Raw genomic sequence first — 26,182 nt, forward strand, 5'->3', positions numbered from 1 at the left:
GATTGGGGGAGTCACCACCACAACCACAAACCCATTGCTCAGGCCAGTTAGGGCAGAAGGCAGGGTCAAGCAAATCACCCTTCCATCTACCTTGAAGCTGGTGGTTATGTCCAGACCAGGCCTGATGTAATGAAGGATGGGAGAGCATTCGATTCAGTTCACATTTAAAAGCAAACCTACCAGCTTTGCACATTTCACAACAGTATGTGAAGTGAAACACAGCCAGCCTTTGAAAATTCACAGTTCTTTGAATTTTGCAATGAAGTTCTCTAGCCAAGTAAGGTGTACAAAATGCTTTTACTAGGGGAAAGTGGTGCATCAAAATGCATATGTTGGTGACAATATTGAACAACAATGCATTACAGTAGAATAAATTGTTTGGCAAAGATGCACACCATAGACAATCAAAAAAATATGTTTAGTAGAAGGTTGCACTAAAATGCTGATGAATTTTCATGAGGGCTTTATAAAAATTATAATAAAAATCACAGCTTCTTACAGAAATGGGGAGAACTGAATATGCGATTGGAAGAACGAGAAACCTGGAGAAGTGAAGTTGACAGATAAGTGAGAGCAGTTCTGCCGGCAGTGGGGCCAGTGGATTCCAGGCTTCTTCAGCCCCTTCCCACTTCTGCAGTGCCCAGCTTTGAAGCTTTTGGCGGGTTGCCAGCAGCAGGGATCCTGCCACTAGTATTCCACCTGCTCACCCGTTCAGCAGGTGGAAGAGGGAGTTGTCCGCTGGTGGAGTGATGCTTGCCCTGCTCTGTGGGCTCAGGCTGAGTGGAGATACACCTCTGCTGAATCCAAACCCAGCTCCACCAAAGCACGAAGGTTGCTTAGATTTCAGCCTTACCTCTGAGCACACTTGTACAGGATTGCGCTAGAAAGTTCCTTGATAGTCAGTGACCAGGCATGCCTCAGAGAAATTGCAAGTAAATGCCCCCAGAAATTGAAATAGCTGGAGACACCTCCCTGCTCCCTGCTCAGCTAAGGATGATGCAATGTGTGAAATCATTTTGAAACTGAGACAGAGCGAAGGGAGGGAGCATTGAGCTCTGGCAGGTAGCTGGCGGGCTGCCTGGGCTGCATCTCTGGCGATCTAATGTGAGCCAGTGGATTTTCTGCTGGCAGGAACATCAAGCTTGCACCCCTCCACCTATGCATGCCATATGGCTTGGTAAATAAACACAGATGATACCAAAAGTGTTTAATCAGTAGAATCTTATAAATGTCTACTTTGAAAGGAGCCCTCTTGCATTCACTGGGGCATACTCTGAGTAGGATTCATTTTGGCTACCTCTAATGGCTGAAATACCTATCCTTGATTTTATTAGCTGTCGGAGTAGATGTTTTAATTGTTTTCAAATATGGCATTAATGCCCTTCTTTCAGATTAGCCTGGTCTCCAGACTACCCATATTTAATTAATAGATACATTTTCAAATAGAAGTTCTTCTCTTTTTCCAAAACACAGGTCACAGGCTACAGAATACAACGCACACCCAAATTATAACAATACAAGGGCTACACATTAAAAGAGAGGGGGTGAGATTAAGCTGTTTGGGGAGCTGTTGTGGGCAGATACCACAGGGCACTTTGACCACAACAGCTTTAGCAGAAGAGGATAAAGGTAAAGGGACCCCTGACCATTAGGTCCAGTCACAGACAGCTCTGGGGTTACGACGCTCATTTCGCTTTACTGGCCGAGCGTACAGCTTCCGGGTCATGTGGGCAGCATGACTAAGCTGCTTCTGATGAACCAGAGCAGCACATGGAAATGCCATTTACTTTCCCACCAGAGTGGTACCTATTTATCTACTTGCACTGCGTTCCATTCGAACTGCTAGGTTGGCAGGAGCAGGGACCGATCAATAGGAGCTCACCCCGTCACGGGGATTCGAACTGCCGACCTTCCGATCGGCAAGCCCTAGGCTCTGTGGTTTAACCCACAGTGCCACTTTGACCACAACTGCTTTAGCAGAAGATGATACCAGGATGCTTTTAGAGAATCCATAAGCTTCGTTGCCCCATTCTGAGTCGTTGCATGCATGGTAAGCGGGTACCAAGTGCTAACGAATGTGCCCTTTACATTCCTTCCTCTGTTAATCCTACTTATATCAGTCTAGCAGAAGTTCTAGCCCCAGGAGTTGAATTTCGTATATTTTATATACCAGTTAATAGTCAGAATTTCTACTGGATTCAGTTTTCCACTCTCCTTAAGTTTGGACCTCCACCTTGCAGCAAACCATTCAGATTGATCCCTGTAGAGCTCGCTTGAGTAGCTGGACCCTTGGGACAGATGGAGTAGAGAAGCCTCCTTCAACCTGGTACACTCATACCTCGGGTTACAGCCGCTTCAGGTTGCGTTTTTTCGGGTTATGGACCACCAAAACCCAGAAGTATTGGAACAGGTTACTTCCGGGTTTTGGTGGTCGCGCATGCTCAGAAGCGCTAAATTGTGCTTTGCGCAGAAGCACTGAATCAAAACCCACGTGTGCACAGACGCGGATTGCGAACGTTGCGGTCTGCGAATATGCATCCCGCACGGATCACGTTCGCAACCTGAGCTTCCACTGTACACTCCAGATGGACCACCCTTCCCATAAACCGTGGCCATTGGCTATGCTAGATAGAGCTGGTAGGAGTTGGGAGTCCAACTAGCAACATCTGGAGCGCACCAGGTCAGGGAAGGCTGGAGTAGCATAAAGTCTGAATGTAGACGGGCCAATATGGAGAGAAACCCAAGAGGTCATGGATGAGATGCACAGCCAGATGCTAGAAAAGGACCCATGAGCTTACCTTCCCTAAGCATCCTTTCAAGTATATTTTTCTCCACTGACAAAAACAACACCACTAAAGAGATTGTTCTACCGGATTTAGCGGAGTGTTTACATGAGATACCGGCTATTTACCCTGATGATCCTTAGTCCTGTGCCTGCTTTCAGGGATGTCTTCAAGTACGAAGTGGGGTGTCTGGTGTGGGGATTACATGCTTTTGTGAATAGGGGGCTCAGAAGGCTACCTTGGTTGCAATGGCCTGCCCATAATTCAGCAACAGACACAGCCCCCTGCCTCGCTTTCCCAGGTGGCAGGGATTAGGAACTATGAACAGGAAGTCCCTTATGGCAGATTAAAGATCAGGCTTATTGCTTCCAAGGGGAATTTGACATAATTGCCAATAAACAGGATAATGGCTGTGACGTCAGTAGAGAAGGTGGGCAGCTGCACCATTGGGACATGGGTTTCAACTCCTGCATTTGATCTTACCGTATTGGCCCGAATATAAACTGCACCCGAATATAAGCCACACCTTAAAAATGGGGGAGGGGGCGAATACCCGAATATAAGCCACTCCCATTCCTCGCTGCTCTTGGCTGCATACGGGGGGGGGGCTATATTGCCGGCGGCCTTTCTCCTTCCTCGCTCTCTCCCTTCCCTTGGGGGAGAGGATGGGGGACTACGCTCAGGGCAGACGCCGCTTTGCCACGCTCCTGGCGCTGTTTGCCCTGCGCTCCTGGCTGCATACTGTAAAGTCACGAATATAAGCCGCACTTTAACTTTTCATAGTTGGAATTTGGGGGAAAGGTGAGGCTTATATTCAGGCCAATACGGTATTTTAGTCTGCATATACACCATTCTGTGGTGTCCAAACTTTTTTCAAAGAGGGCCAGATTTGATGAAGTGAAGGGTCGTGAGGGCCGACCAAGGTGGTTAACCTTTTTTTAGGATTAAGGTTGTTGAGGTTTTTTCAGGATTTAACCCCAGGAAATAAACTGCCACAGGGGCCGGATTAGGTCCCCAAAACGGACTTTGGTCTTGCCATCTAAAGCACATAATTCCCCCCAAGGTATATACAGTGGTACCTTGGGTTACATACACTTCAGGTTACAGACTCCGCTAACCCAGAAGTAGTACCTCGGGTTAAGAACTTTGCTTCAGGATGAGAACAGAAATCGTGCTCCGGCTGCATAGCAGCAGGAGGCCCCATTAGCTAAAGTAGTGCTTCAGGTTAAGAACAGTCTCAGGTTAAGAACGGACCTCCAGAACGAATTAAGTTCTTAACCCAAGGTACCACTGTATTAGCAGTTGTACCTTGTTAAGGGTGCTGGGAATTGCAGTTCTGTGCAGGGTCAACTGCAGTTCCCATGATTCATTGGGGGAAATCATGTGTTTAAAATGCACAGTTCATGTTTAGAAATGCGTCAATAAATAGAAATTTTACGAAAGATTGACAGAGAAACTGAGGGAAGTCAAAAATTGAAGAATGAGTGTAAAATAATTTGTTGATTGTATAAAATTTGTTTGGAAAATGAATAAAAATTATTTTTTAAAAAATGCACAGTGTGTACACAGCCCGAGAGTCTCTCCCACCATGACATCCCACCACACCCAAACTCCTCTTCCACAGGAGTATCAAAGCTCCTGCTTCACTGAAGAGAAAGCCAAACAAATAATTGCATGGGTCTGACGGTTGGTTGGTTGGTTTATTACAGTATCGTATCCTGCCCTTCAGTTCAATTACGATGCCAGGGTGGCTCACAATTATAAGTAAAACAATCAGAAGACAACAAATTACAATGCAGTAACTAAAAAAAAGGGGGACGCAGGTGGCGCTGTGGGTTAAAGCCTCAGCGCCTAGGACTTGCCGATCGAAAGGTCGGCGGTTCGAATCCCTGCGGCGGGGTGCGCTCCCGCTGCTCGGTCCCAGCGCCTGCCAACCTAGCAGTTCGAAAGCATCTCCGGGTGCAAGTAGATAAATAGGGACCGCTTACCAGCGGGAAGGTAAACGGCGTTTCCGTGTGCGGCTCTGGCTCGCCAGATGCAGGTTTGTCACGCTGGCCACGTGACCCGGAAGTGTCTCCGGATAGCGCTGGCCCCTGGCCTCTTAAGTGAGATGGGCGCACAACCCCAGAGTCTGTCAAGACTGGCCCGTACGGGCAGGGGTACCTTTACCTTTACCTTAACTAAAAAAAAAAAGGACACCCAACCCTCCACATCTCACAGTAACAGTCAGCAGCATTAACCAATCTAACAGCAGATTAAAAGATTTTTAAGAAAGCTTTTCAGATAAGTGTTGTCGCGCAAAACAGCTCACATCAGTTAATGAGACCGTGAAGCCCCGGTCTCAGGATTGCAAACTCGAAAAACAAAAAGTAGGCAAAGGAAGCAGAGGGGAACGGTTTTCAAAGCAAAGAATGACAACTGGGTCACATCCACGCCATAGCACCAAAGCACTGTGATGCCACCTTAACAAGTCATGGAGAATCCTGGGAATTGTAGTCTGTTATGGGTGCTGCTAATTGCAGCTTTGCGAGGTCAGCACCTCTAACAAACTACAGTTCCCAGGATCCTCTGTGACTTTTTAAGGTGGCATAACAGTGCCTAAAATGTAAGGTGTGGGTGTGATCCTGGAGAAAACAAGTTCCACAGTATAGGTTTATTACTATTATGTTCTTACATCTCTATCCCATCTTTCTTCTATCGTGGAGTCCAAGGCAGCATGCATGTATTTCCCAGGTAGCGCCCCCATCTAGGCACTGACCAAACTTAAACCTGCTGAGCTTCATCCACCAGCCTCATGTGCTATCTGGTCATACCCCTGGACCCATCCCATGCTCTCCAACATTCCACTGGCAAAAATTTTTGTTGTTTAGTCGTGTCCGACTCTTCATGACCCCATGGACCAGAGCACGCCAGGCACTCCTGTCTTCCACTGCCTCCCACAATTTGGTCAAACTCATGCTGGTAGCTTTGAGGACACTGTCCAACCATCTTGTCCTCTGTCATCCCCTTCTCCTTGTGCCCTCAATCTTTCCCAACATCAGGGTCTTTTCCAGGGAGTCTTCTCTTCTCATGAGGTGGCCAAAGTATTGGAGCCTCAGCTTCAGGATCTGTCCTTCCAGTGAGCACTCAGGGCTGATTTCCTTAAGAATGGATAGGTTTGATCTTCTTGCAGTCCATGGGACTCTCAAGAGTCTTCTCCAGCACCATAATTCAAAAGCATCAATTCTCTGGTGATCAGCCTTCTTTATGGTCCAGCTTTCACTTCCATACATCACTACTGGGAAAACCATAGCTTTAACTATACGGACCTTTGTCGGCAAGGTGATGTCTCTGCTTTTTAAGATGCTGTATAGGTTTGTCATTGCTAAATGGCATAAATTAGGATGCAGATATTTCGGTGCTGCACGCCTATGCAAGCCAGCTGACTCGTGTGAGAGTGCAGCACCAAAAGGGACACATCTTCTGGTGCCAGACAGCGCGGCACCACTGAAAGTGCCGGCTTATCTTCCTGCCCAAGTTCAGTGGCAGCAGTGCTGGAGCAAGGAAGTGGAACATCCCAAGATCCAATCAGAAGCTTCTGTAATTCCGGTATGTCCTGGGGAAATTGGGACAGTTGACAATGTGTTGTGTTTTTCACACAGTAGTCCAGATCAGAGTTTCCCAAACTTGGCTCTCCAGCTGTTTTTGGACTACAACTCCCATCATCCCTAGCTAGCAGGACCAGTGGTCAGGGGTGATGGGAACTGTAGTCCAAAAACAGCTGAAGACCCAAATTTGGGAAACCCTGGTCTAGATTACCTGTTTAACACAAAACCCCTTGGTGGGGTCTTGTCCATGGGTCGGCAAACTAAGGTCCATGGGCCAGATCAGACCCAATAGCCTTCTAAATCCGGCCCATGGAGAGTCCAGGAATCGCCATGTGGATCACCAGCACACATGTTCTTTCCCTCTCCCTCACACGGCAGCGGCACCCCCTCCCTCCTCCTGGCTTCTCCCTGCCCTGCCTAGAGGAGGAAAAGGGCTGGGCTTTGTTGGTGCCAGCCCATCTCCGGAGCCCTTTCGCGTGCCGCTCATCATCCATTTCCCCCCATAAAATATAGTTCGGCCAGCCACAAGGTCTGAGGCACAGTGGTCCAGCCCCCTGCTGAAAAAGTTTGAGGACCCCTGGTCTTGTCTGAGCTTCTCTTTGTTAGGATTCCACTTTCTTAAGTAGAAGAGAATAGAACTGGTTTGTTTATTTAATAAATCAACCAAGATAAAGGGACATTTCCAAATTCCCCCGCTCCATACTCACTAACTCTCTGTTCCACCTCTCAGCATTTCTTCACCACATCAGACCCACCAGGGGCCAAGGAAACCAAGCTCTCTATGATTATCCTGATTGAAGGTTAGCAGTCCACACTAAACTAATATTATCAGTTAAGGATTGATATTTACCAGTAACTCTGCTTGTGGATTGCAAATTAGTCTCTAAATGCCAGTTTGAATGCTAATTTTTAGCCCTAATTATATGCAGCCTTAATAATTACATCCTATTTCATTGTTATAATTACCATAGTTCATGGCAAGACTCTTCGTGCGCCGTTTTGCAAGTGTGACTCCAAAGCCGTTACTGTGATAAACAAGTATTAAAGCTACACAGTAATTAGTTACATACCAATTTACATTTGAATTGTGTATACTTGGGGAGAAAATAGCGTGAAAAGATCTCCAAGAGCACCAAAATGCACTGGGACAGAAGCAGTGCTTTATGGGAGGAAAAACAAGGGAGAAACAGGGCCACTTTCTTTCCATAAGGGCAACCAATTGGAAGCTATATAAAAGGGCAGTTCCACATGGCAGTTTATTCTGAATTCAGGGCTGCTCACGAATAGAAGTTTTGCAGCGTCCACACTACAGTACAGTGGTACCTCTGGTTACGAACTTAATTTGTTCCGGAGGTCTGTTATTAACCTGAAACCGTTCTTAACCTGAGGTACCACTTTAGCTAATGGGGCCTCCCGCTGCTGCCACACAATTTCTGTTCTCATCCTGAGGTAAAGTTCTTAACCTGAGGTACTACTTCCGGATTAGCAGAGTCTGTAACCCAAAGTGTTTGTAACCAGAGGTGTTTGTAGCCCAAGGTACCACTGTATCTTCATCAAAATGCCATTCCATCGTTTGCCTCCTGTTTAATCCGGACTTACCATTTCTGCAGGGCTTTTATTTATTTGTTTATTGGATTTTCTGCAGAAACGGTAAATCTGGATTAAATGAGAAAGCAATATGGCCTGGGTTTTATTTGATTTTTATGATTCGGTGCCACACAAACCTTGTACGTATGAACAGCGCTGAGCAGAATGAAACTGACATGTGAAAATGTTGAGTACTTTTGCAGAGTAACCAAGATGGACAGTATTGTTCTTATACCAAATGGACATCAGGTATCAAATGGCATCAGTGGATCCGTAAAACCTGCCCTGTTTTTTCGCAGTATGTAGATGCGGTTAAGTTATTTTATCCTTGTGCTGAAGGATCACAAGTGTGCAATGAAATATACGGCTCAGTGATGTTAAGGCTGCTCTTGTATCTCGGTGAATGATGATGAGGCAAGGTCTGCTATTACCTCAATTGCTCAGAAGATCCATACTATGTGCGGTGCTTTGTATCCATCCTTGATGGATCAGGGTTGGGGAACCTGTGGCCCTCTAGATATCGCTGAATTACAATTCCTGATGTCCCTGACCATTGGCTGGGCTAGATGAAGTTGGTGGGAATTGGCCATAACTCATTGAGTTCCAGGTCCAGCATCTACAGGAAGAGCTAGGATAGAACCCGGTCCAAAAAACTGGACAGTTGTTGCCAATCATGTTGCCCATTCCTCATCTAAGGTTTGTATCCAATTAAGTCCTACTCAGAGTATACCTGCTGAAATTAATGAAGCAAAACTAGCAATGCTCGTTGACTTCAGTGGGTCAAATCTGAGTAGGACTACCATTGAAGACCACTCTAAATGGGTCAATGCACCGGTAATTTTATCAGCACAGAATATTATACAGGGTACATTATTCCCAACTGCTCATGATAATTTAGACTACTAAGACCTTAAAATGGGAGGAAGGGGGACTAGGGCTATCTATCAATGGGACCCCATTCCTGTTGGCTGGTCACCAACTGGATGCCACCAGGTGTGAGGGCCGCCAATAAGGAGAGGGCTACATAGAGATACATGGAGGTAGACCAGCTCTCCATTACAAAGGATAACTTTCAGTTGGGAAGCAGAAGTACAAGAAAGAAGAAGAAGAAGAAGAAGAAGAAGAAGAAGAAGAAGAAGAAGAAGAAGAAGAAGAGTAGTTTGGATCTGATATCCCGCTTTATCACTACCCGAAGGAGTCTCAAAGCGGCTAACATTCTCCTTTCCCTTCCTCCCCCACAACAAACACTCTGTGAAGTGAGTGGGGCTGAGAGACCTCAGAGACGTATGACTGGCCCAAGGTCACCCAGCAGCTGCATGTGGAGGAGCGGAGACGCAAACCCGGTTCACCAGATTACGAGTCTACCGCTCTTAACCACTACACCACACTGGCTCTCTGGATGTGTGTAACTCAAAGACCTGAGCCAATGGATTCAAGTTACAAGAAATGAGATTCTGACTAAACAACAGGAAGAACTTTCTGACAGTAGGAGCTGTTTGACAGTGGAACAGGGTCCCACAAGAGGTGGTGGACTCTCCTTCCTTGGAGGTTTTTTAGCAGAGGTTGGGTGGCCATCTGTCAGGGATGCTTTAGTTGAGATGCCTGCATTGCAAGGAGTTGTACTAGATGACCCTTGGGGTCCCTTCCAACTCCACAAATCTGTGATTCTCTGATTCTACAGCTAGAGCCACCAGCAGCTGTTGGGTGGTTGCACTAATCACCCTTTCCAGCAGCTGCTGCTCTCCTCAGCCTCAACCTACTTTGTCTCACCAGTGATCAGGACATGACTCACCGCCAAGGCTTAGGAGATGTCTGTCAGCATTTCTGAGATGCTGAGTCAGTGCTGACAGACAGGGACATGCTGTTGCTTAATGAATCAGCAGACCCAGAATTTCCAACCACATCATCGTATTGCGGAGATTTTGTCACCATCTCGCCCATCATCATAACAATTCCCATCATCCCTGACCACTGGTCCTGTTAGCTAGGGAAGATGGGAGTTGTAGTCCCAAACATCTGGAGGGCCAGAGTTTGCCTATGCCTGGACTAGATGACCCTTGGGATGATGACGATGATGTAGTAGTAGTTGTTGTCAACAAGAACAACAACAAGAATATATTTACAGTATTTATACCCCCATCCATCTGGCTGGGTTTCCCCAGCCGCTCTGGGCGGCTCACATCACAGCAGAGTATTAAAACACGATAAAACATCAAACATTAAAAACTTCCCTAAACAGGGATTCCTTCTAACACCACAGTACTGTGATTTTGTGATTTGGTACTTTAGAGTTGGGAGGGGGAGGTGGGGGCATGATAGAGGTATATTAAATTATCTAGAATGTGAAGAAAGTGGATACAGATAGGGGTTTTTTCTCTTCCTTACATTTTAGAACTCAGGGCCGTCCAATGAAAGTGAACATGGGAAGATTCAGGGCAGGAGAGAAAAGTTCTTTTTCACACTGCAGGTACAGTGGTACCTCGGGTTAAGAACTTAATTCGTTCCGGAGGTCCGTTCTTAACCTGAAACTGTTCTTAACCTGAGGTACCATTTTAGCTAATGGGGCCTCCTGCTGCCATCATGCCACTGGAGCACGATTTCTGTTCTCATCCTGAAGCAAAGTTCTTAACCCGAGGTACTATTTCTGGGTTAGCAGAGTCTGTAACCTGAAGCGTCTGCAACCCAAGGTACCACTGTACTTAAAATGATGGAATTTGCTACTATAAAAGGTAGTGATTGCCACCAACCTGGATGGCTGTAAAAGAGGTATAGACAAAGTTATGGAGGATGACACTATAAGCAGCTCCAAAGCACAATGGCCATGTTCTCCCTCCACTGTCAAAGGATGTGTGTCTCTGAATACCAGTGGCTGGGAATCGCAGGTTGTGAGAGCACTGTTGTTGGCTTCCCATATGTATCTGCTTGGTCACAGTGAGTGCTGGACTGAATGAACCTGCAGCTTAATTCAGCAGGGCTCTTCTCATGTCCACATCGTGGTTTGCTAGGTTTATTTACTTAGCTAGCATCCAGTTCCACTCTTACTCTATCCAAGCTGTCAAATTAAAAGAGACAGGCCCATCCCCACCTGCATCACAAATGTGTTGAAGTGTGTGCCTTTTTTTTATTAAAAAAAAAGCTTTTCCAAGATAAACAAGCATTCAATAGCCTTCTGCTTCTAATTTTCTTAAAACATACCTTCCTAAAAGTTGTCAGAATGGGGGTCCTGTTAAGAGTTGCAGTGAGGAACAACTTGCAGGATAATTCAAAGATAAGGCTAAATAGCTTCACAATGTGCTCTTTAATCTGCTTGCTATTGACACAATGCTGGCATATTATGTCTGCAGGATTTAAGGAGCTTTCCTCCCCATGTAGCTGATGGTTTATCATGTCAATAGAGGCCTGAATTTACAAGCAATTGTTGTGCAGAATTTGTGCCTATACAGAGAGAGGGGGGCGGGGGAGGGAGAGAGAAGCCTTTTTCAATGTTTTCAAGTGTTAGATTATGAAGCTTCAAAAACCTTTAAGGAAAAAAAAACCTTTAAGAATATAGGTTTACTACACTGTTGCTTGTTGGATATAACATTACTGCTATTATTAATTATATTTATTGGTCACTTCTTCACCAAAGCAACCCAAAGTGACTTATAAAAATGGTACAAACATTAAAACCAATAATAAAAAATGAAGCAGAATGAGAGAGAGAGAGAGAGAGAGAGAGATCACATTCTGCTTCAGTTTTTATTATTGGTTTTAATGTTTGAACCATTTTTATAAGTCGCCTTGGGTTGCTTTGGTGAAGAAGTGACTAATAAATACAATTAATAATATATATATAAAGGTAAAGGTAAAGGGACCCCTGACCGTTAGGTCCAGTCGTGACCGACTCTGGGGTTGCGGTGCTCATCTTGCTTTATTGGCCGAGGGAGCCGGCGTACAGCCGGCAAACCAGAGCAGCGCACGGAAACACCATTTACCTTCCCGCCGGAGCGGTACCTATTTATCTACTTGTACTTTGACGTGCTTTCGAACTGCTAGGTTCGCAGGAGCTAGGACTGAGCAACGGGAGCTCACCCCGTCGTGGGGATTCGAACCGCCGACCTTCTGATCGGCAAGTCCTAGGCTCTGTGGTTTAACCCACAGCGCCACCCACGTCCCCAATAATATATATAGAGAGAAAGAAAAGGCCTATCCCACTAAGAGAGGCCACAAATATCTACAACCCTCCAGGGCCGAAATCTTGGTTACAAAGAAACATTTCCCCCTGGCGTCTTAAACTAGAAAGTGATGTGTCATGTGTGCCTCCCTAAGGATTGCCTCCCATATGCGGGGAGCCACCACTGAAAAGGTCTGTTCTCCTGTTCTTCAACGCAAACAATACAACTTCTTGCTCAAGTCTTCAAATGCAAACTAGATTGTCTTCCTTTCCAAAGGGGCAGCCAATATAGACTGCAATCTTAGTCATGCTTCTGTAGGACTAAAACCCAGTGAGATTTTCTTCTGGAGACACTTACCATTGCAGCCAAAATAGCAAAGAGTCTTTGCAGAGTCTTAAAGACTGCCGCATTGATTATGGCATGAGCTTTAGTGGGCCAGAGTCGACTTCATAAGACACATGGCGTTGTTTGTTTATTTATCCAAAAAGGGGTGGGGAGCTTCTAAGTGGTTTACAAGTGGAAAAACCAATTACAGGAGCATTAAAGTATAAACATCCATAATTAAAGTACACAGTTAAAATACACGGTGAAACAATCCCATTAAAACATTTAAATATAAACATTCATAATTAAAAGATCCAATAAAACAATCCCATTAGAATAACACAGTAATTAAAACAGGAGACTCGGGCTGAGAAGTCACAGGGGTGTCTGTGTAAGCAGGTACAGCTTCAGAAGTCAGCAGAATTCAATTCAGATGGGGGCCTCTCCTGTCTCACCAGGGAGCACATTCCATAATATGGGTGCCACCAGTAAAAAGGCCCACCTCCATGTCACCACGAGCCAATTATTATCAGATTGTGGTACGGCTAAATGGTATATATGCACATACAGTGGTACCTCGGTTTAAGAACAGTCCAGTTTAAGAATGATTTGGTTTACAAACTCTGCAACCCACAGCGCCACCTGCGTCCCTGATCACTCTTGTAAGCCCAGCACTAAGAAGGATCTTGCCCTCTGCCAATGGGGAGAGCAATCCTGCTTAGTGCTAAGAGCTCTCTGCGAGGGCTCCTGTCCCCTTGCTTCTTTGAAGCTTCAAAGCCCCAATTCTCTGAGTGCTTTAACAATGAATCCATCTTCCCAGGAAACTAGGAAATGTAGCTCCACAAGGGATCAAGGGGTCTCCTAGCAACACTCAGCACTCTTAATAAACTACACTTCCCAGGCTTCTTTGGGTGATTGTTGAAAGTGGCACGATGCCAGTTTATATGTAGTGTACCCCACCTTCTGAGACGCGCTGTCACACTGTCATTCATACCGTCAGCTCTTCCTAATGTTTTGTCCAAATCCACTTTTCTTGTCATTTGATTTTTTAAAAAAGATATTTACTATAATTTTCAATATTAATACAATAAGAATCAAAAAGAAAAAAGAAAAAATAACAAAAATACAAAAGTAAAAATAATTAAAAACACACAAAGTTTCCATAACTTATTTTCCTTTAACTTATTTCCCAGACCTCCTCATACCTCCCTTTTTTGTATTCCAATTCAAATTGTTAGTTCAGCAAATCCTTATCAATAAACTTTAACCTGCTTCTAAACCTTTTTTCACTTTTCTTGTCATTTGAACATATTGGTTTGGATCCTACCCTCTGGAGCAACAAGAAACAGATTTGTTCCATCATTTATGGGGCAGCCCTTCCAATATCTATCGTATTGCCCCTAAATTATCTCTTCCTCATTGCTTTCTAGGCGACACTGCTTTAGGAAAAGCCAGTGGGGTGTATTTGTGGGCATGGCTTTGCGGCTGTCAGGGTTTTGCAATGCTCATGCCATCTTGGATCTGCCTCAAAACATTTCAAGCCTTTCACAGACCTTCCCCTTGATACCCACACAGTGCATCTCCGTGTGTGTGTGTGTGTGTGTGTGTGTGTGTGTACCTCCTTCTGGTTTGCAGTTTGATTCTTAGATGACATATGCGGTTACCACCCTAGTTTCTACACTGAGTGTGCAGATTTTGACACCCGCATCGTTTGGGTTGCTCCCTTGGAAGGAGAGACGTGAAGAATACCCTTATGCTTCTAAAGAGGCAAAAGCTTCTGGTGTCAGAAAATGGGTCTGTTGAATGTCAGCTGTACAGAAGGCCGCAGTGATGTAGTCTTCAGTCTGTCACCACCCGAAAACATCAGAGTGAAATATCCAAAGGTTTGCCTGCCAAAAATGGCCCATTCCCATGGCTGGGAAACTTTGTTGGCAGTCACTGAAGAGAATGTACTGTGGGCCAAACCTTTAAACCTCTCTCTCTTCCTCTACCCCACAATCACATCAGTTGTTAACTCTCTAAGCAAAACTCCCATCGAAATAAAAGGAGTTTTTGTCAGCTTCTGCTTTTTGCGCGGGGAGAATTGTGCCACAAATATTTCTTGCAAGTAAATATGAGATCTTGACCAGGTCTGTGAAAGGAGAAACCAAGCGCTTTTTAAGGCAAAGTTACAAGTGTGATTTAACAACTTTGCAGAGTTAGCGAATAACCACAGGGAGTAATATATTGAAGCCTTGGGGTGCATTGCTGCTCCTGTGGCCAAACTCCCGGTGATTTTACTTAGCAGGTTTTCAGCCTTGGACTTGATAGAGAAAATCAGTTTTTGCTGCAATATGTTTTTTGAAATGAAATTCTGCTTTCCCTCCAAGCTCAAATAATAAAGCTGAGAAACATCCCCCCCCCCAATTTTCCAAGTGGTTCATTTTTTCCCCTACCATTCTATGCCTTCAATGATTCATATTTCAGCAGAAAAATTAATAAATCATCGTCAATTCTTGGCATTTATTTCCAAGATTAAACGCATGGTACTTTAAAAAACAAAAACCCCTATATATTACTCCCCCATTTTATTGAAGACATTTCAGATCTCCCACACCCCTCCTTTCCCATTTTTTTTTACCTTGTCTGTGAAAATGGACTCTCATTATCCTGCCAAATTACAGTGTACTGAAGGACTGTCATTTAAAGTAGGAATGAGAAATTTTGAGCAAGCAATCTTTGAGAAAAAGGAAACGTTTTCCTCTGTGTGTGTGTGTGTGTGTGTGTGTGTGTGTGTGTGTGTGTGTGATTTGATGGGAGTTCTTTCCCCCACCTGTCTGACTTCTGATAACTTATACATGTTTATAAAGTTGTGTGATTGGAGAATAGTTGTGGGCTCGCTAGTGAAGGACGAGGGGAAAAAACGTGTTGAGGGGAGAAGCTTAGAGACAGAAAGAGAGGGAGGAAGGAAGGAAGGAAGGAAGGAAGGAAGGAAGGAAAGAAGGAAGGAAGGAAGGAAAGAAAGAAAGAAAGAAAGATAGTTTTTAGAGCCCACCTTGTTTCTGTGATTTCACATTGTGTTTTTAACATTGTGTTTAAATTGTTGTAACCTGTCCTGGAACCTCAGGAGGAGGGCAGGTAACCATGTATTATTAGCAACAGCATTGTAAGTACCATTGAAGAGGTGTTGCGCGGAGAAAAAGAGAAGGAAGGAAGGGATTGCAGGGAAGATTGGGGACAAAGACAAAGCGAATGATTTGAGAAGGGGGAAAAAGAATTGGGTCTTAACTTTCTTAACTTTCCTGGAGGGCTGTGTGCATTCAGAGCCTCTTGGCAGCTATTGTTTGTCCTCAGGATGTCTGAAATAAGGCTTGAATAATAAAAGAGGAGAGGAGAGGGAGGGGAAAACGAGAGAGAGAAAGACGGCTCCTTCATGACCACTGCGCGAGCTTTGCCAGTGTAACGGAGGTGTTTGGAGTTGTAGCAGCTCCTTGGAAGCGGGGGTGGTGGTGGGGAGGCCACTGAAGGGTCAGAGGGAAAGAGACAGGGAAGGAGGGAGCGATGGAGGGACGGAGGGAGGGATGGGGGCCTCGCCGCAGCCAGTGAGGGCGAGCTGCCCAAATCTGCTCGCCTTATCCCAGCCTGTTGGGGGTGGGACCCTGAGCTCTTCAGCCGCCTGATGGTTGGGAGGGAAGCGGCGGCGGCGGCGGCAGCTGCCTCCCCCCTCTCGGCTCCTTTTGCCGGAGTGACTGGAGATGGATCGTATTACACCATTTGCCTCGCTCGGGTTTGTTTTGCTGCCGGCGCGTCCCGGCGCTGCTGCTGCTGCCGCGAGTTTTTGCAGGAGGAGGTTTGCGAGGATGAGGACGGCCAGACGCGACGCTCGCAGGGAAGCGCCGAGCTGGAGCTCGACTCTTGATTCGATTCTGATATTTTGATCGCGCAGATATTTTTATTATTATTACTACCATTCTTTCTCCACCCTGCGCTCTTGGTATTCCCGCGGCGGCTTCCTTCTCCATCTCCCTTCCGCCAAGCCCGTGGATGAGGTAAGGAGAGCTACGTTTCCACAAACACACACAAGCCGATTGCAAAAGCCATTCCTCCTCCTCCCCCGGTTTGCTTGGCAGAAGCCGAGCTGCGACAGCGCGTCTCAGCATCTCACGGCTGGCTAGTTATTGTCTGAATGGTGTGCACACGCAGGACAGCTGATCGGCTTGCAACGCGCGTCGCGGAGGAGCTTCGCCGGGGGAGGAAAATGGTGTTGGGTGTTTATATCTAGGTCTATGTGTGCACAGGCAATCAGGACGGGAAGAGTCCCGAGACGAAACCGGGTGTTGGTTAAGGCGCAATCCTGCAACAATACTTTCCCGGGAGGCAGTCGCATTGGAGTCAATGGGGCTTCTGAGCAGAGACGTGTGGATAATCGCGCCCCCCCCCCCCGTCCCTGGGTTATTTTCTTTTTGACTCGTTGCTTGCAGGCGCTGCAGCTTGTGGGGAGGTGAGGGCTGGCGAAAAGCGTCTCGGAGGCGACGACCTGCGTGTTAGATGGTCGTTTGAAAAGTTGCAAGGTCTGCCAGTGTCGGATGCGCTCTTGCGCTTTTCTTTTCTTTATTTGCCTTCCCCTTTTTTCTGTGCGTAGGTGGTTTTTTCTTTCTTTCTTTACGCATATTTCGTTGTGAGTTATTCGGTTTGGAGGAATCGGACCGAGAAGATCGCGTTCTCGGCTGCAGGCGAGAAAGCAAACGTGCGGGTTTAGGGCTGGGAGAGCGAACCAGCCAAGTTTGGATTCGGAGCGGTTCTCTTCTCAAGGGCTGGCTGCGCTTTGGGAAGAAAGCGGCGGCTGCGGAGGGAGGGGTGCTGGGCGACAAGGAGACGGAGAGAGATGCTGCTCTCTTGAAGGGCCAGCCCAGCAGGAGAGAAGGAACAGGAGGAGGATGAAGGAGCCAAGAGCCCTGCGGACAGCTGGGGAGCTTTGGTCGCATGACGGTTTTGCACCAGGGGTAGGGTTGGGAGTGCTTGTTTTTACCCCTCTGGCGGTACAGAGGATTAGAGGAGGAGAAGGGCTGGAAATTGGTCATGGACCGGCAGGGAACGGAGAGCAGCAACTGGCACCAGGTTTTGTGCTGGTGTGTCAGATCTGAGCATTGGCTGGCCAGGTTGGTTCGGAATTCCTGAAAACTCAGGCTTGCCATTGCCTGGAGAGCCTAGGAGCACAGGAACCCAGACCTTTGGCCCATCGCACCCAGTACTGTCCACACTGGCTGGTAGCAGCTCTCCAGAGTTTCAGCAAGGGATCTCTCCAGCCCTACTTGGGGACTGAACCAGGGACCTTCTGCAAATGTTTCACCACTAAGCTGCAACCCTTCCTCTAGGAAGCAGGTGCTCTCCACCCCAGGATGGGTGAGTCACAAGGCTGTGATGCATCTGGCTGTTGGGGTTTTTTTAGGGGCACGGGAGCATTGAGGCTTTGCAAACGCTCAGAAGCTGCTTAGCACTCCAAGGCTTTAGCATTGGCATTGCAAACAGGTTCCGGTGGTGCAGACTTGGCAAACCTTGAGAGGGGTGATGTGCCCACCGGTCGGTTTCTGCTCAGCCCAGGGGCATCTTATCCTCCTGGAGGGGCTGGCAATCTGGGCAGAAAAAGGTGCTGACCCACACTGCCACGAGATGGTTGTGTGAGTATTTGGGATATGGGGAAAAGGGGGTGGTTTGAAAAACTCCCATGTAGGCATTGCTTGACAAATTGGTTGCAGGGATCCTGGAGGTCCCTGGATCACCGTCCTCTGTCGCTCTCCTCCTCTGTAGATCTTTGTATCTGGGAACGTTGTCGACTGGAGAGGCAGGGACACACACACACATTAATAAATCAAATGAAAAGGTCTGGCCCCATGACACTAGCAACTACCTGGGTCACTTGGGAATGGCTGTATTTGTCTGAGAGCATCACATACACCGACTCCATGAGCATCATTGTAAATGACATTGCCAGGGATGCTGGTGGTACAGCTCTCCTCTCCTCAGTTTTGGAGCTGTGCATAAGTTGCTTGGATTAGTTTGCATGCAGGAAAACACAGGCTTGGAGCCCTGTTTCTCTTTATGTATGTGTGTCTCCCCTAGTCTCTCCAGTCCACCTGCTAAGCGCAAGCCAAACTCTGAATGATTTAGTGGCTAGCCTTAGTGGAAGCAGTCTGCTGCTTCCCGTGCTCCTTAGTAGCCAAGCTCTGGGAGATAGAGGGAGCTCTATTACAAGTTACCCATCAATTATGGATAGAAACAAATAAGGGAGTCAGTTCTGAATTAGCCTCCCGTAGTGGCAAGGACTGCCTTTCCTCCTTAATTCCATCTCAGTCTCCTGTTGAAATGGAAAGAAGTGAAACTTCTCCTTTCATTCCCCCTCCACACCTATTTGCTTTATATATTTCTAGAGCAGCCACATCTGATCCAGCCGCCTTAACAAAGTAATTAGAAAAAGCATTCAAGAAGCTTCCTCCCCATTCCTTCACTGTCCACCCCCCATTTCGTAATTTGTAAATCTTGCATAGAAATTCTGACTCCACCAGCTCCTCTGAAGTGGAAAATGTTTCATCGTCCTTAAAGGGAGCTCCTTTCTCAGTCTATTTGATTTGGGTGGTTGCAAGACGGCCGCAAATAATTCAGAACAAAGATGAATACATTCGGAACAAAGCACCTGAATGGGTTGTTCCCCCCCAGAAATGCTACCCTGAAACTGGAGGTACTCGCTTGCAAGTGAACAGGCTTTGGTTGGGGGTAGCTTGCAGGCAGAGGATGCTACTGAGTCACTATGCTGCAGTTTGCTGCTTAGTCCCATTAACAGTGCAGCTCCAGAATAGCACAAGTTTCCTGGTCTCCGAATTGCCTGATACGGTTGATAAAGCTGCATTTGCCATACTATGATTTCTGTTGAACATATATTAATAGTGTTCCTCTTCTTATGCACAAAAACACACACACAAACCCACCTCTGTTAGGATACACACGGGCGAGAGCTATAGAAGGAATAGACTGAGATAGATGTTTTTATTCATTTTTGCATACATCAGCAGTAATGTGACTGAGTGGTCACTGGCTGAATGTGATATATAGATATAGATATAGTATGCAATTAGGACTGTAGTTTCTGTGTACTGTGCAATTAGAACTGCTGGTTTAAAGAGATGCATCCTTTATACCAAGAGCAGCCACAGCAAATGCTCGCTTACCAAAATGACTCACACTGTGAACGGCTATAAACATTGTCTTTAACAGATTTAGAGATGCTTTGCTGACTTTAGATCCGCACTGAAAGTTCTTACCAAGCAATCCTATGCATGTTTACTCAGATGCAAGCCCAATTGGGCTTACTCCCAGATAAATGTACATAGGACTGAAGCCTTAGTGCTAGAAAAGAAGGCTGTTGTTGTTGATCATGTTTTTATTTTAAAAATTACGTTGCTGTTGTGTGGGATTGCTCCCAAACTGATGAATTGATTAAAATAAAATCTGGAAACCCTTTTTTTCTGCAAAGGTCTTTCAGAGAGCATTTGCTATATGGAAGAAAGGTCTCTTCACCAAACTGCTGCAATATTACTTTTGTTGTGAAAAAGGGTTAGCTGTTTTTTAGTTCTGCTAGGGGGAGTTTTGAAAACCTCAGCACCCTGTAGCATTGCATATCTGACTCAGTAAATGAAGCTGTGCATAGCCATGTATAATGGGGTGAATGACAGGCATATTCTGTTTGGTTGGCAGATATCTCATAAACGTTTACTCTGGCTCAAAAAAAGCAGAAATTTCCAGATGAGTTCTGTAATCTCCCCCCCCCCCATTTTCTGTCGTAAACCTTAAATGTGTTTTGTAGTATCTAATCAAAAACTCAGCTGCTTTAAAAAAAAAGCTCTTCCTTTTGAAATCCATTAACATGTAGAAATTTTAAATTTATGTTCAAAAGGAGAGCCAAAAGTATAAGCCAGAGGCTGTTTAAGCGTCTGCTTGATTTCATTGGCATCCTTAGTTACACCAAACACTTCCCCAGCCTTCTCCTCTTAACTCTGCAGTCTGTCACTACCTGTGCTCTTCAGTCCGGGACAACATCATCTTCAAAACCTGCTTTGTGTGATGCAGCCATCTCTGCCAGGAATCCAGCAACAGCCTCAGCCTCTGTTGTGCTAGCCAGCTATCTGAATGCATCGGGTTTTTCCCAAAACACCAGAGCGCTTTATAGTGGTCCATCTGAACATTTTTAGTTCAGTTTAGGCTGCACAAACACCAAATATTTAAAGTACATTCAACCAGTGCCCCCCAATAATCCAGGAAATTGCAGTTTACCCTCCACAGGGCTGCAATTTTGGCACCCTTAAACTACAGTTTCCAGTATTTTTTGGGGGGGGGGTCCTTAAAGGTACAGCATGTACACAGCCTTTGCTCGTTGGTTTGGCAGCTTGATCTCAGCAGTTTGTTACAGCAGCGGGTCCCGCGTGCTGCGTTCTTGCATTTTCCTGAAAACAGCCAGTCTGAACACGTCCCATCCATTTGTGCAAAATTGAGTTACTGTATTTGGTTAAAAGGAATACAATGCAGCAAAAGAGCGGTGGCGGGGGGGGGGGGATGACGGGCGACACCTCTTCCAGCTTTTAATTTTTTAAAAAAAATCAATGTTGCCATACCTGTGTTGGTTATACTCAACCCAACCCATGGCTTAGAACATCTGGATTTATTCTGTAATGAATCACAATTTAATACCTTGGTTTCCAAGGTGGGGTGCTTTTAAAAATTGCTTCCATAAGTAGGCAGCCAGCCAGATGCTTGTGGAAAGCTCACAGTCTGGATGGGAAGGCCACTCCTCACCTGCATCAGTGGTCTCCAGCATCTGCTATTCCACAATTTAGCTGATGCTGTCAATGATAGCCATTGATTGACCTCTCCTGCATGTACCTGCCCAATCCTATCTTTTTTAAAAAAGAGCCTGGATAGCTCTGTTGATTAGAGCGTAGTGATGATAATGCCAGGGTTGCAGGTTCAATCCCTGTATGGGACAGCTGCGTATTCCTGCAATTGCAGGGGGTTGGACTAGATAATACTCAGGGTCCCTTCCAGCTCTAAGATTCCATATTCTAAGCCAGGGGTCAGCAAACTTTTCAGCATGGGGCCAGTCCACTGTCCCTCAGACCCTGTGGGGGGCCGGACTATCTATCTATCTATCTATCATCTATCTATATCTATCTATCTATCTATCTATCTATCTATCTATCTATCTATCTATCTATCATCTATCTAATGAACCAATTCCTATGCCCCACAAATAACCCATAGATGTATTTTAAATAAAAGGACACATTCTACTCATGTAAAAACACACTGATTCCTGGACCATCCGCAGACCGGATTTAGAAGGCGATTTGGCCGGATCCGGCCCCCAGGCCTTAGTTTGCCTACCCATGTTCTAAGCCAGTCTCTCTCGACCTGTGGGTCCCCAGAAGTTGTTGGACTACAACTCCCATCACCCCTAGCTAGCAAGGCCAGAGCTCAGGGATGATGGGAGTTGTAGTCCAACAACATTTGGGGACCCACAGGTTGAGAACCACTGTATAAGCTATCTGTGGTACTGGCTATAACCACAACCTTGTGGCTGTGAGTTCCATAAGCTGGTTGTGACACATTGCTTCTTTTTGTTTGTACTCCTGTCTCTGTCACCAATAAACTTTGCTGGGTAAGCCCGATTATCCTGGAAGGGAGAAAACAATGTTTCTGTTCTGTTGTAGATTTTACAGAAAAGCCAACATTAAAACGAAGAAACACCCCTGTTCCCTTCTCCCTTAGGATTCTTAGATTTAAGACAAGAGCTTTGGGAATTCTCATTCCATTCCTTCCCGTACTCAGCAAGAGAAGGCTTCCAGCCTATCACTTGTCCATGCCATTTAAAATATGGGAAACATTTACATTGTAGTCTGTCTATTTCTTGCATTCTTTCTTAACTGACATTTTCAGCTTTGTTGGGTTGTAAAGTACTTTTCTTTTTGGCAAGGTAAAGAGAAAACGAGAAGGCGGCTGCATATTTACTTATTAAACATACCTATAATTCTAGTCCAGAAAGTCAACACACATCTCATGGCTGCAGAAATTAATAATTTACCCCAAGAGCAGTTAAGGAGAAAGGGGACAGGAGAATGTTTACTGTGGTGGTGTGGTGTTAATTTCAGTCAGGAAAATCCTGAATCTAATTAAAACAGCCCAAATGTTGCTTTCATCAAAACTACTGGGAGGACAGATGATCTCTCTTTATGCCTTCGATAAGCTGCAGCAGTTGCCATTAAAATCCATCTAAGCTGTTTTATTAAGTTGTTACTCTGTTCGGTGAATAGCTGCCAACTTCAGGCTGAAAAGAAAGTATGTTCAGATTTGTTCCCATGTCACATGGAAGAACAGTTCAGTGAAAAATCACATTACTAGCTTTATCAAACTGTTTTTCAATAGGGGTGTGTGTGTGTGAGAGAGAGAGATGTCTGTTTTCTTTTCCTGGTCATGCCTTAAAGCAGCTGTTGGCTCATTTATTGTGAAAAAAATATTAAAAGAGAGGAGAAGATGCTTCCGTTCCAAATGTCAGTGTTTATATAACAACAAAGATTAAATCTGAGGGTTCAGTGTGGATTTGTTACAGTAAGTTTAAGAACATTAATTGGGAAAGCCAGGGAACACGCACAGTATCTGGTAATTGTTGCACATTAACTAGGAGGATTTGGGAAATGTGCATAAATTTATACACATAATTAATTGCAGTTAACTCAAATTTAAAGCAAATATAAAATTAAAACAAATTCTATCAGGCATACAATAGCAATATAGTTGTTGTATGGAGTCGTACGCATCAGTGAATGTGTGCATTATCCAAAAGATGTGTTTCATTTCTCCCACAATGGAGGAAATTGCTATTTGTGCTATTAACAGCACAATTCTATTCAATTCTATTCATGCCTACTCAGAAGTAGGTGCATGTAGGCTTGCCACCCAGTGTAGGCATACTCTCTAGCATATCATGTTAATGTGCACGCATATTGGTTATTCTGCACATTCTCCAGCTATTCACATTCACTGGGGCTAATATTAACTCCACTTAAACTTGCATATATAAATATTTGCGTGTGCATAGTAAGATATTGAGGTGTGCTTCTTTCCTTAATTTTTTCTATGCCCGTCATGCTTTGGTTAACTAAACTAGATTTGCATTTTAACAACCCTGAAGTGAACTTCTGCCATGCTTTTGACTTGGACACTCTGCGTTGCTCATCCATCATCCTGTCTTTGGCCACACCAGGCTACTGGCTCTATAACCATTTGAAGAAACCATCCGACTGTGAACAACACAGCTGGCAACAGCCATTTTTTCTTCCACACCACTGGCAGCATTGTCTGGCTATGGTAACTAAAGTTAACATCCAGAACGGGCAGTTTCTTTTGTGCTGGGTAGTTCTAGGCTGGCCTAAACACAGCTTAGCAGGCACACCTGCCGAGGGGAAGGGGGAAAGAGGAAGACTACACCATCCATTTAAAGTGCCCTTATAACCACTTCAACAGTCGTGGCTTCCCATAAAACATCTGGGGAACTGTAGTTGGCCAGGGGTGCTGGTCTCACAAAGCTACAGTTCCCAGCACCCTTTAAAAAAATACCATTCCTAGGATTATCCATGACTGTTGAAAGTGGCATGAGAGTGCTTTCAATGGATGGCGTAGATGTGACCACAGCTACAAAATGATTACTAGAAAACATAAGGCGTGATGAAACTCTCAGGGAGTAAGCATCAATTCTGTTGGTGATGTGTTTTCTAAATCAAACTGTTTGAAGTCAGTTCCCCATACCGATTCAGGATTGAAGTTAGAAGTTGAGGGCCTTATTTTGGAATGTATAAAAGAGGCACAACTTGATTTAGGCTGCTAACCCTAGCACAAACGATGTCCTCTCAAAGGTAAATCCTGTTGGGTTGTAGTCAACATTAGTCTTACTCTAAGTAGATCCATTCAAATTAATGAACACAACTAGCTTAAGTTCATCCCAAAAGGCCTAGCCAGTTGGATAAATCCCATTAAATTTAATGGGACTTACTCCCAGGTAACCCCTTTCTCCTTGACTGCAGTTGAGTGCATGCTTAATCTGGGAATAAGTCCCATTAAATTCATTTGGGCTCACCTCTGAGTAGACATATATAGGGTTACATTGTTAAGTCCACCATTTTAGACCAGAGGAGAACACCCAACAAGATGCAGCGTTTCTTTGTGTCTTGCTCCCAGTTCTGGGAATATTGGATTCAGAGTAATTTATGATGGAAGGGAACTTTATTACATGTTTTCTGTTGATGTATTTGTATTCCTACTCTCTCAAATGAGCCTGGGGGTGATGTAGCCCTCATGTTCTCAGGACAGCCTTGTGAGTGAGGTCACTGACTCGAATTCAGGTTTATGGCCAAGCAGGGATTTCTCAGGGCTAGGCCTTGGTGTGGGGAGCAACCTAAGGCAAGCCAGGAAGCAAAATCATAGAATTGTAGAGTTGGAAGGGTCCCTGAGGAACATCTGGTCCAACATCCTGCGATACAAGAATATGCAGCTGTCCCATACGGGGACTGAACCTGCAATCTTGGCATTATCAGCAACATGCTCTAACCAACTGAGCTACTGAAGCAGCAGGGCATGTTATTGGTTGGGACCAAAGAACAAGTCGAGGGCAAATCAGGGGCAGGCCTAAGGTGCAAGCCAAGATGCAACAGGAAGCAGAACTGAAGACTAATTGAGGAGGCAGGATCAGGCACAACAGGAAGGCTTATTTGCTTCTTCCTGCCCAGGAAAACCCAGTGGTTGGATGGAGTCAGGAAAGTTCTTCACTGGGAAAGCTGCAATAATAATAAAAGTTTATTTATATCCCGCCCTCCCCAGCCGAAGCCGGGCTCAGAGCGGCTAACAACAGTAAAGTAATACAGCATTCTAAAATCAATTCACTGTAAAATCAGTTCAAATCAAATTAATGGCAGCCATTGGACTAGAGTTCTGTGAGGATTACCAAAGGAGGGGGTCAGGCTGTGCCTTAGCCAAAGGCCTGGTGGAACAGCTCTGTCTTGCAGGCCCTGCAGAAAGATGTCAAGTCCCGCAGGGCCCTAGTCTCTTGTGACAAAGCGTTCCACCAGATCGGAGCCACAGCCGAAAAACCCCTGGCTCTGGTTGAGGCCAGCCTAACCTCCCTGTGGCCCGGGACCTCCAAGATGTTTTTGTTTGAAGACCGTAAGGTCCTCCGTGGAGCATTCCAGGAGAGGCGGTCCCGTAGGTACGAGGGTCCTAGGCTGTATAGGGCTTTAAAGGTTAAAACCAACACCTTAAACCTGATCCTGTACTCCACCGGGAGCCAGTGCAGCTGGTATAGCACTGGGTGTTCAGCTGCGGTTCAGTATTTCACCACACAGGGCAGCCACACACAAATCTAGCAGTCCCTGATATCATCTCTCCCTGCTGCAAGTCAGATATTCTGTTCTGATTTGGATGTAACAGAGTCACTATGCTGAACTTCCAGTAGGAGAGCCAGCTTAGCCCTGCAACTGTGGGTTCCCGGCGCATTGGTGCCATGCAGCATGCATGGCCCTGGCACTGAAATTTGTGGGTGCCCGGCCCCTTTGTAGGGAATTTTGTGGGTGCTCAGTCACCCAGGGCCCCAAGGAGTTGGCACCTGTGACTTCCAGTAGGCGGCTTGCTTTTACTTACCAGTAGGGTGTGGAGATTGGCTCAGTGCAAACTC

General features: G+C 45.6%; 1 protein-coding gene across 22 annotated transcripts in view; it reads left to right on the forward strand.

Moving 5' to 3' along the window:
• The window catches only part of SEMA6D (semaphorin 6D), a 415,862-nt gene that overhangs the window by 318,686 nt on the left and 70,994 nt on the right, over nucleotides 1-26,182 (forward strand). For 7 of the 22 annotated variants that reach the window (XM_083712508.1, XM_083712509.1, XM_083712514.1 and 4 more), the window contains exon 1: nucleotides 19,067-19,150. The exons of 2 other annotated variants lie outside the window; for them this stretch is intronic. In XM_083712508.1, the coding sequence (XP_083568634.1) occupies nucleotides 19,082-19,150 (69 nt within the window). In that variant the 5' untranslated portion in view covers nucleotides 19,067-19,081. Of the gene's footprint in view, nucleotides 1-15,834; nucleotides 16,464-16,588; nucleotides 17,818-18,983; nucleotides 19,151-26,182 lie in introns of those variants that run through there. 13 more of the 22 variants (XM_083712520.1, XM_083712522.1, XM_083712524.1 and 10 more) reach the window with 8 other exon arrangements.

This window comes from Podarcis gaigeae, assembly GCF_964106915.1.
Source record: "Podarcis gaigeae genome assembly, chromosome: 14".
Lineage (NCBI taxonomy): Eukaryota > Metazoa > Chordata > Lepidosauria > Squamata > Lacertidae > Podarcis > Podarcis gaigeae.